The 8,659-nt window shown below is 40.6% G+C and overlaps 2 protein-coding genes across 4 annotated transcripts; one reads left to right on the top strand and one right to left on the bottom strand.

Annotated features, from left to right (window-relative positions):
* Positions 1-2,939: 2,939 nt before the first annotated feature.
* rpl28 (ribosomal protein L28) lies at positions 2,940-5,050 on the bottom strand. Of its 3 annotated transcripts, none has more exons than XM_020082617.2 (5): positions 4,964-5,050; positions 4,411-4,498; positions 3,961-4,084; positions 3,199-3,317; positions 2,940-3,077 (listed from the first exon to the last, which is right to left on the bottom strand). In XM_020082617.2, exons 2-5 carry the CDS (start codon positions 4,489-4,491, stop codon positions 2,988-2,990), a joined length of 414 nt encoding a protein of 137 aa, XP_019938176.1. In that variant the 5' UTR covers positions 4,492-4,498; positions 4,964-5,050; the 3' UTR covers positions 2,940-2,987. The 3 variants fall into 3 exon arrangements, with proteins under 3 accessions (XP_019938176.1, XP_019938177.1, XP_069370308.1); XM_020082618.2 differs by having other exon boundaries at positions 4,920-4,996; XM_069514207.1 differs by having other exon boundaries at positions 4,924-4,980.
* A 181-nt stretch (positions 5,051-5,231) lies between these two features.
* On the top strand, positions 5,232-8,176 carry LOC109626556 (uncharacterized). Its single transcript, XM_020082615.2, has 6 exons — positions 5,232-5,611; positions 5,699-5,813; positions 6,634-6,746; positions 6,944-7,043; positions 7,135-7,253; positions 7,341-8,176. The coding sequence occupies exons 1-6, from the start codon at positions 5,527-5,529 to the stop codon at positions 7,448-7,450; spliced, it is 642 nt and encodes a 213-aa protein (XP_019938174.1). The 5' UTR covers positions 5,232-5,526; the 3' UTR covers positions 7,451-8,176.
* The last annotated feature ends 483 nt before the right edge of the window (positions 8,177-8,659 follow it).

Raw genomic sequence — 8,659 nt, 5'->3', positions numbered from 1 at the left:
GAAATTTAACAGTTCCCACAAAGAGCAAACACACTGGCAACTGTGGAGAGAAAAAACATAATGCAGGGGGGCATCTGAGTGAGTGGAGAAAAATGAGGGAGAAAGGAGAGGTGGGGGGAAAAGAGGGGAGAGAAGAAAAGGAGCAGGGGACCGGGAAGAGTTGGGGAACTGTCGTAACATGCTTTTTGTTTTAAGGACAATAATAAGGGTGATAGAGAGAGAGTGAGAGCAAGTGAGGGTCAGAGAGAGAGAGAGAGCGAGCGAGAGCAAAAGATAGTAAGAGAGAGAGTGAGAGAGAGAGAGAGCATGTATCTGCTTGAAGCCTCATCAGGCCCTAGCTGATTAACAAATCATTTCATTATCCCTCAGGTGCTACCATGACCTGTTAAGTCAAACTGCAGCCCACATCCTCATGAAATCAATGCCAACTAATGGTGTGGCCTCTGCCACAACTTGTCCACTCGATGCTGTTAATCTGCTGGAAGCTTTTCACAGCTGGTGTCAGTCCTCTGTGTATCCAGTGAAATGTTTCCCGGGGAGGCAGCGATACGCACCGTGTTGTGACCACTCGTCCCACATGTGCTGAACGTCCTCTTCGTGGTGCTCGTGGTGTTCGTGATGATCTGCGTCTTCAATAAAACACAAATAACTGGTGTTATTGTCACAGTGCAGATGAAAGCAGGTGAAATAAATGACCAGAATCATGTGTGGGTAAATCATTCCTCAGTCTGAGGTCACACAACTGAAAGCTTAGTGAATCCTGAGTATTTGGGGAGAATGTGAACAAATAGAAAGCAGCAAAGAGAGGATTAAGGGAAAACAGACTGGACACCAACAGGAAATGAAAGAATGTGGAATGACTAAAAAACAGACAGTTGTTTTGACCCTGGGGACCAAACACTCTAAGCCCAGCTGCAGAAGCATCTAGAGGGGAGGGAAGGCAGGCGATTGTCTGGTCCCATGTTACGTAACGACAGTTTTGTGAGAACCCCCTTAAATTCTATAATCCAATGAACAGGAACCTGCAACAACACCATAGTCAGACACATCCTAATAAGGTCCCATGAAACCTGTTGTCGGCTTCTTAATTTTTCAGGAGACTAAAGCGTCTAAATGGATGTGAATGGTTAGCCTGGGGTGGTTTGCCCGTATTGTTTACTACCGTAATATCAATTATGTGCACGATATGCACTTTAAAAGAAACAAATAATAATAATTGTTTGCAGATGGGGGCTTAAGGTGCCCTGTTTCCTTTTTTACAGGGTAGCATTCTCTAAAATGAGGCAACTGGTATAAAGTTTAAATCAAGAACTAAAAAAGAAACATGATGTGAAAATAATCAAAGATTTTTTGAAATTATTTTGACAATTGTGCCAATACATTTCAATACTGCAGTATAAAAAAAGTTCCGTTTTTAAATGAGCTGCTAATATTGTATATAACTAGTAAACCTGCAGAAATTCTACTAATTATGAATTGTTTAAAGATTGCTCATTTAAGGAATGCAGTGAGTTCCATGAGGAATCCTCTGAAATATTACAATGAAGACAGTATTGCTATACTATATACAATATTACTGTACATTATTGGATTTTTCTGTTGCACCATAATATAACCTAACAATGTTGTTTCCCATGAACCCCTGCTCCCGTCTCCTGTGGAAAAGTACCATTTGGGTGATGCCAGAGCATGCGCTTGAGTTCCCTGAGGGCCTGGGTGAGGTTCTCCAGCTGATCATGGAGGTGGATGTTCTCCTCTATCAGCGAGTGGATGGTGTCCTGCAGTTCAAAGCTCTGACCTTCCAGGACCAGCAGGGCCAGCGGCAGCAACACAAACACCAGCCTCAGTCCTCTCATAGCGTCCCAGCACACAGTCTCTATCTCATCTTCACAGACAATGCCTCACCCTGTGATGCACCACGCTCGGCATAGGACACTTTATCAGCTTAAACACAAGGGGAGGTGACAGCAGTTTGTTCTTTGTTTCCAAAGCCACGAGTGGAAAGCTGCCAGTGGGCTGTGCTGTAAAATCCATCCAATGTTTCTGCACCAGTGGCCACAGTGACTGCAGCAAGAGGCCTTGATGTTTCAGCATGATCTGCTTCAGATGACAATGTTATGCTTTACACTTATATGCTATAATCTTAACATTTGGGTTTATTGTTTTTAAGAAATTTATTTTAAATGCAAAGGAATTCAGTATTTCACTATGGCCCAAATATGAACTAAAATTAAAACATCCACACAGAACATACAGCCATCCTGCTGTTATTTTAATTAGCCACAGCTCATTTGTCCCATACTGTGCTGTGTTCATCATCACCGGTACATTACAAGTTGTTCTCTGTCATTTAAATAGAAATAACTGGTAGAAACCTGTAGATATTGGTGTACTATAAATTGCATTGCCGTACTTAGTATCTGAATAATTATGGAAATCTGATTTAAACTTAACCAGCTTGAAGAACTTGATCTGGTTATTGAACCATTTCTATTCATGATGGAAAAAACATGTTTAGTGCAAAAACAAGTGAACAAAAGATTAATAAGATTCAACACTACAGAAACTGCAGTATGAATCATGTTTCAAACTGGAACTAAAAAGTACAAATACATTTTTACCTACACTAAGGTATTCATTACCATTTGTCTATGTCTGCCAGACTCAAACATTACGGCTGCAATTTCCATAAAATTCCATAGAGGGAAGATTCAATTAAATGTGTAGCCAAAAAGGATAAAGGAAGGACCCAGGAAGTTTTATTTCCCCACTTTCTTTAACATGCCAAGATACGGCATTAGATTTGGTGGTTCTGAGCCCTCGTATAATCCAGGAGACCATGGCTCACCCTACTGGGAGGTTTTGCTATTTCCATAGTCATAATTATTAATAACGCTGCAGCAATTATGTGGGACAAACTAAGACTCAGGACAATGTAGTTTTTCTCCAAACAAAAAAATGTTTATTTATTCATCCTTTGTATTCGTTTATGCGGTCTTTGTAGCCCTGGTACGCTTCTTTTTGACCACAACGGGCTTCTGGCTCTTCAGAATGGCACTGGCACGACGCAGGGCAGCCTGGGGAAACAAAATATAATTTTAAATACCTACTTCAAATGAAGCACAAACTCAAAACCACCACACAAACACAATATAAGACTAAATCTGACATTTTGCCAGTACACTCTACAAAGCTCACCATGCGCAGATCCTTCCTGTAGTTGTTCTTGCGAATGATGTGCCTCAGGCTGTTGAGGGTGGCACGGGAGTTCTTGTTGATTGTGATCTTCTCATAAGAACCTGCAGGTTTGTGCTGGCCTGTGCAAAAAGAGGACAGGAATTCAAATGTAATCTCATTTGAAGTACTGATCCAAAAATATATAATGTTAGGAGTATTCCAGATAGGAGTGCAGTGGTAACTATTAGAAAGACATGAAATTCACTCTAAAAGGAAAGAAACATCAGATTTTTTGACTTTCAACAATTTAGAACATAAACTAAGTTAATCACTTGATGGAAACAGTCACTCTAGAACAAGGTTAAGAAAAATATTTTGATTTATTTTTAGTCAAGAGCCACATTCTGCAGCAGGCAGGTGGCAAAAGCTGACCAGGTAAACATTTCACTACATCTTCTGCTTTTTAAATATTCCCTTTAATTGTCTATTTACTCAACTTTTAATTGTTGATCGCCAATTAATACAATTTTTCAGGTGGTAAAATAGGAAGTTCAATTTCTTTGTTTTTGATCACTTTATACCCTGTTGCATAATAAAATAATCCAACAACAATATATCCATCCATCAATCTTCAGTGAACATTTGTGCTACAATGCTTCACTCAATTTAACTGCTCTTCATTTTTACCAGCATTCTAAGTCATGTTTAAAAATAAATGAGGTTTTGTGGAATGAATCTTTTAGCGACTCATTTGCTCTCTACACGCATCCATCAACAATTTACCTCTGCGCTTCTTCAGCACGACAACGACACCTTTGCCATCGGCCGCTGGCTGAACACCAACAGTCTTCTTGTGCACCAAACCGTTGAAGCGGAAGGAGTTCTTGGACTTCAGGTTGTTGGCTTCCTGTTACATAAATAGGTTAAATTGAGACTGGTCCACCGTACAGCTTGTGTCATCACAGTTGACGGAACCTTTTAACACTTAGTTATACATTTCATCATCAACACCAGGTCTGTCACATCATTTTCTAGACTAAGGCTTCATGTCTATGTTTCGTCCCAATTTCACAGTGCATACTACAACTATATAGTCAGATTTCCTATTAAATGCTTCAAGTATTTTAATGTCAATAAGAAATCAGTGTCCACATTGAATTACTAGACAACAGTATACCGAGGCTACATCACGTAGAGAACACGTTTGACACATCGATTAACATGATCACTCACGGTGCTGTAGGTCTGTCCGTTCCTCTTGATGAGGAAGCTGGAGCAGTTCCTGATCACCATCCACTGCAAATGGGCCGACATGATGAACCTGGACACAACAGAGCCACGTGTTGGTCAAGTTACACCTGACAGGTTGCAGACGGTCTTACACCATATTAACCGAAGCTAGCCTGGAGTGTGTTAGCCTAGCCTAGCTTCACAGTTACATTTGAGTTAACCACCGGTGAATATGCAGTCGTTGTAGATGATTATACACAATACGAACAGTTTTGATGAGTTTTCACTTTAAATACAAAACTCTAACTGCGGTTTCTCCATTGTTCAGTTAGCTAACATTAGCTCCACGGCTCAGCACGATGAGGCCTGGCCGGGGCGACGCGTTCATTACAGTTTCTCTACATTTCTAAAACTTCAAGTGGGCTTTGCCTTCAAATTCTAATGTGTAACCACCAACACAACAATAATCTTTAGTTCAAGGGGGAAGATAGAGACATGGAAACGAGACAAACCAACTTAAATGATCGGCGTTTAGCGACAGAAGCGACCACGTTACCTTTCAGCGGAGGAAAAGGGCCGGAGAGACCGGAAGCCGCTTTACGGAACCTCTATCCGAGATCCCTGCGCACCTGAAGCCACCTTTTTAATAAAATATTTAACCCCAAAACATTTGTTTTACATATTTAAAACACTCAAATATGATATTTATTCTCTTTTAATTAATTCTATTTGAAGTTTTGCGTGGAGTTACTAAATATGACTGTCTGTGAAGTACTATTTTTTCTCAAACACAGCGGACGAACACGTCGTCGGCTCTCTCGGCAAAATCCTGACGTCATTACTATGCGCCTGGTGTTTACAGGAAACCGTCAAAAAAACACCAGACACCAAACAGCTGCGGTTTTAAACTTTCAAACAGGAGAGTTCTTTTAGATTTTATGACGAATCCATGTCCGAGCAGTAATACGATTATGACAATAAACATCCGCAGCGTGGGGCGTCGATTTTGTGGTATAATGCTCGTGTGATTGGAAGATGTGGACGTTGTTAAGAGGTGAACATCAGCTGGAGAGCAGCTCATTTTAAAGCCACATGCCAGGTTGAAAGTGTCTTGATGTGATGGATGAAGATCTGGAGACGCTTGGTGAGCAGCTGTACACCAGGATTTACTCCGAACACAAAGAGGCTGCTGGGAAACTCACAGGTGAGCTGACTTTTGTAAACCAGCAGGATCCAACAGTGAAAACAACACCTAAAAACCAAAAGCCCCCAACTTGCATGTGTGTTGCAGGTATGTTGCTGGAGCTGCCAGGTCCTGTGCTGAGTCAGATGCTGCAGGACGAGGCCATGCTGACCACTGCTGTTGAGAAAGCCCTCAGAGCCCTGCAGCTGGAACAGGATCCAAGGTACTGGAACAGGCAGGAGGTGACTACACGTGATCTCCCTCCTCCATCACTCCGAACAGAGATGGGCTCCTCACAAGTCTGCATCTCTGAGCCACATGTATTCCCAACACAGGAGTGAGGTAGTCGATGAAGCAGAAGGCAGATGTTGTTATGGGCAACTTTGGCTCAGGAGGTAAAACAGGTCGCCCACTAACCAGAAAGTTGGCAGATTGATCCCAGTTTCCCCCTGTCCATATGGGGAAGTGTCCTTTGGCAAGATACTGAACCCCAATGTCCCCATATGGAGAAAGTGCTGCACATAGATGCACTGTGTGTGTGTGTGTGAATGGCAAAAACCACACAGCCTCGAGTATTATATAAATACTAATCATTGACCATTGATCTTTGCTGCTGTAAGTAAATTTCCCTAGTGTGGGATCAGAAGTTTATCTTATCTTGACAAAGATCAAAATGAGGTAGACAAGAGAACATGTGAAAATATAAAATAGAATAAAGTGGCAATAAATTAGAAAAATATGTTCAGAATATTCACTACAGACAGAAATGTTAATAGTAGTGAAACATTGAATAAAGAACAGTGGGAGAGGATGATTGCATGAGGATGTATACTGTATTTGTGCATTAAAGAGATATTGAAATAAACATATATATGTATCGTTATAGCTATTTGATCCATTTTTTAAGGTTAAAGTATTATTTGGGGAATAAGGAACAATTTATATATATGGATACTGTGTGAGTGGTTCTTAAAAATGACACATCATAGAATTTATTTGTGCGTAAACCAGCTTTAAAACGGTGCATTCTCACTTCTTCGCAGCAGGGTAACGTGTAAGGATGAGGACGATGTGTCTGAATCCTCTGACTCTCTCGGGGAGCAGCTATTTGAGTTGGTGGACGTCTACAACACTGGTCACTCACAAAAAATCACAGGTAGGAAACTTGTCCTCAGACTAAACAAACACTGAATGCTGTGGGGTAAAATACCAATTAGTAATAAAACAGGTAATCAATCAATTTTTTAGAACATTGTACATTTCTAATTTCCCACAGAGCTGCTAGCCTCTCTGTCCTCTTATAATGTACATATAGATTAATTCATTTATATAAAAATATTTGTTTGACCACAGGAATGCTTCTGGAGCAGCACAAAGAAGCAGTTTCAAAGCTTCTGTCAGATCCCAAACTGCTGGAGGAGCAGGTGAACGTCGCTCTGCAGACATTAAAGGAGTATGTGACTTATTCCTGTTCATAAGAGTCAGTATTAATGAATGAATGACTGTCAACCCTTCGTTATAACGTTCCTGCTGCTTCTCTTCAGGCAGAACGAGGAGACAGACGTCAGCGACTTGTCGGACGCTGACGACACAGAGAAACTGGGAGAGAAGCTCTTCTCCCTGGTGGAGGAGATGGATTCTCTTCATGCAAATGATATTACAGGTTCCTCAGTTTATTATATGTTTATGGACATTATCATAACACTCATGATATTTCCTTTGTAATTCATGGGTCTATCTGTCTGTGTAGGGATGCTGCTGGAGATGGACCCAGCTGTTCTCCGACAGCTGCTCAGCAACCACACGATGCTGGAGGCTGCTGTGGAAAAAGCACAATCAGCTCTGGACACTGGACGATGAACTTTAACACATCACTCAAAGAGACCTGGATGAACTCGTATCCAGGCTGTGATCAGGAAGTTGAATTGTGGAGGTTTGACTGGACCAACTGTAAATAACCGTTAAACCTCTCTTCAGCTGAATTGAAGTCAATTTTGCCGCTTTCTAATACGGGTGCTCTCTTTGCCAACATGTGATTTCTCAGATAAAAAGACTCAACACAACTGCCACACAAGTGTCAAATAAAAACTATTTATCAGTTCGAGACATCACTACAAGACATCAGAGTCATTGTTGTGGGATGAAAACTTTTGCTGTATGAAAGGATTTACTTGTGTGGTTTAAAGATAAAGTGCTTATCTTAGTGTTGCTAACACATGTGTTAAAGATGACAGTCTACTTGGGCTTTGTAATTTGGTGAAATGTCTGTTGCCAACAGGAATACACAGGATTATTCTGCATTTTATCACAGCAGCTGTGTAAATGTGGTTTTATGGATGGAAATGTTGGGCTCACTGCTTTAGTTCAGACTGAACTACGGAACCACTGGATGGATTGACATGAAATCCTGTGTAGACGTTCATGTTCTCCAGAGGATAAATGCTACTGATTTTGTTGATCCCCTGATTTTTTTCTGTAGAGCTTCTTTTTTAACTTAATACCTCAACATCCTCTTGATGGACCTGCACAAAATGTTGATGAATCTGACTGACTTTGTTGATCACTAAACTTTTTAATTAAGTGCCATCATCAAGTTAAAATTTCAGTTTGTCCGATTCTCTGTTTTATGATAAAATAACAGAACTAATGACATGTCCCTCCACCTCAGCTGTCCTAATGTTAATCAGCTGATGTTAGTGTGCTGAAACACTAAAATGGGGAAAAAGCATTAACATGGAACTTAAAAAAATGTCTATTACATAAAATATAGTCAAAAATAAATTTTAGAGTATTTTTTCATTCAAAACAACATTTAGGGTTTTTCAAACATTGCTAAGTGTTCTTTTATACATATGGATAAACTCTGTGACTCAAACTGGGACTAGCAGCTGGTTAACAGGTGCTTCCACATTTAAATTGTAATGTGAATTTGATAAAGAAAATGTAATGTGACTGTAAATCCCCCTCCATCACTTCAGACAAATGATCCTGATCCTCAGGCTCGTCTCATCCCTCCATTCATAATAGATTTACCTTGCTCTGCCTCTCCCACACCTCTCCCTGTCAATA

Source organism: Paralichthys olivaceus, chromosome 18 (assembly GCF_024713975.1).
Source record: "Paralichthys olivaceus isolate ysfri-2021 chromosome 18, ASM2471397v2, whole genome shotgun sequence".
Taxonomy (NCBI): Eukaryota; Metazoa; Chordata; class Actinopteri; order Pleuronectiformes; family Paralichthyidae; genus Paralichthys; species Paralichthys olivaceus.
Note: the sequence above shows the minus strand (reverse complement) of the source record. Positions and strands in the feature narration are given on the sequence as shown.

Coding starts and splice junctions, on each gene's coding strand:
- rpl28 (XM_020082617.2), bottom strand. CDS start 4,491: ATGTCGGCCCATTTGCAGTGGATGGTGATCAGGAACTGCTCCAGCTTC. Junction 4,085..4,410: donor ACGGACAGACCTACAGCACC/GTGAGTGATCAT, acceptor TTTATGTAACAG/GAAGCCAACAACCTGAAGTC. Junction 3,318..3,960: donor CGTGCTGAAGAAGCGCAGAG/GTAAATTGTTGA, acceptor CTTTTTGCACAG/GCCAGCACAAACCTGCAGGT.
- LOC109626556 (XM_020082615.2), top strand. CDS start 5,527: ATGGATGAAGATCTGGAGACGCTTGGTGAGCAGCTGTACACCAGGATT. Junction 7,044..7,134: donor GCTCTGCAGACATTAAAGGA/GTATGTGACTTA, acceptor GCTTCTCTTCAG/GCAGAACGAGGAGACAGACG. Junction 7,254..7,340: donor TCATGCAAATGATATTACAG/GTTCCTCAGTTT, acceptor CTGTCTGTGTAG/GGATGCTGCTGGAGATGGAC.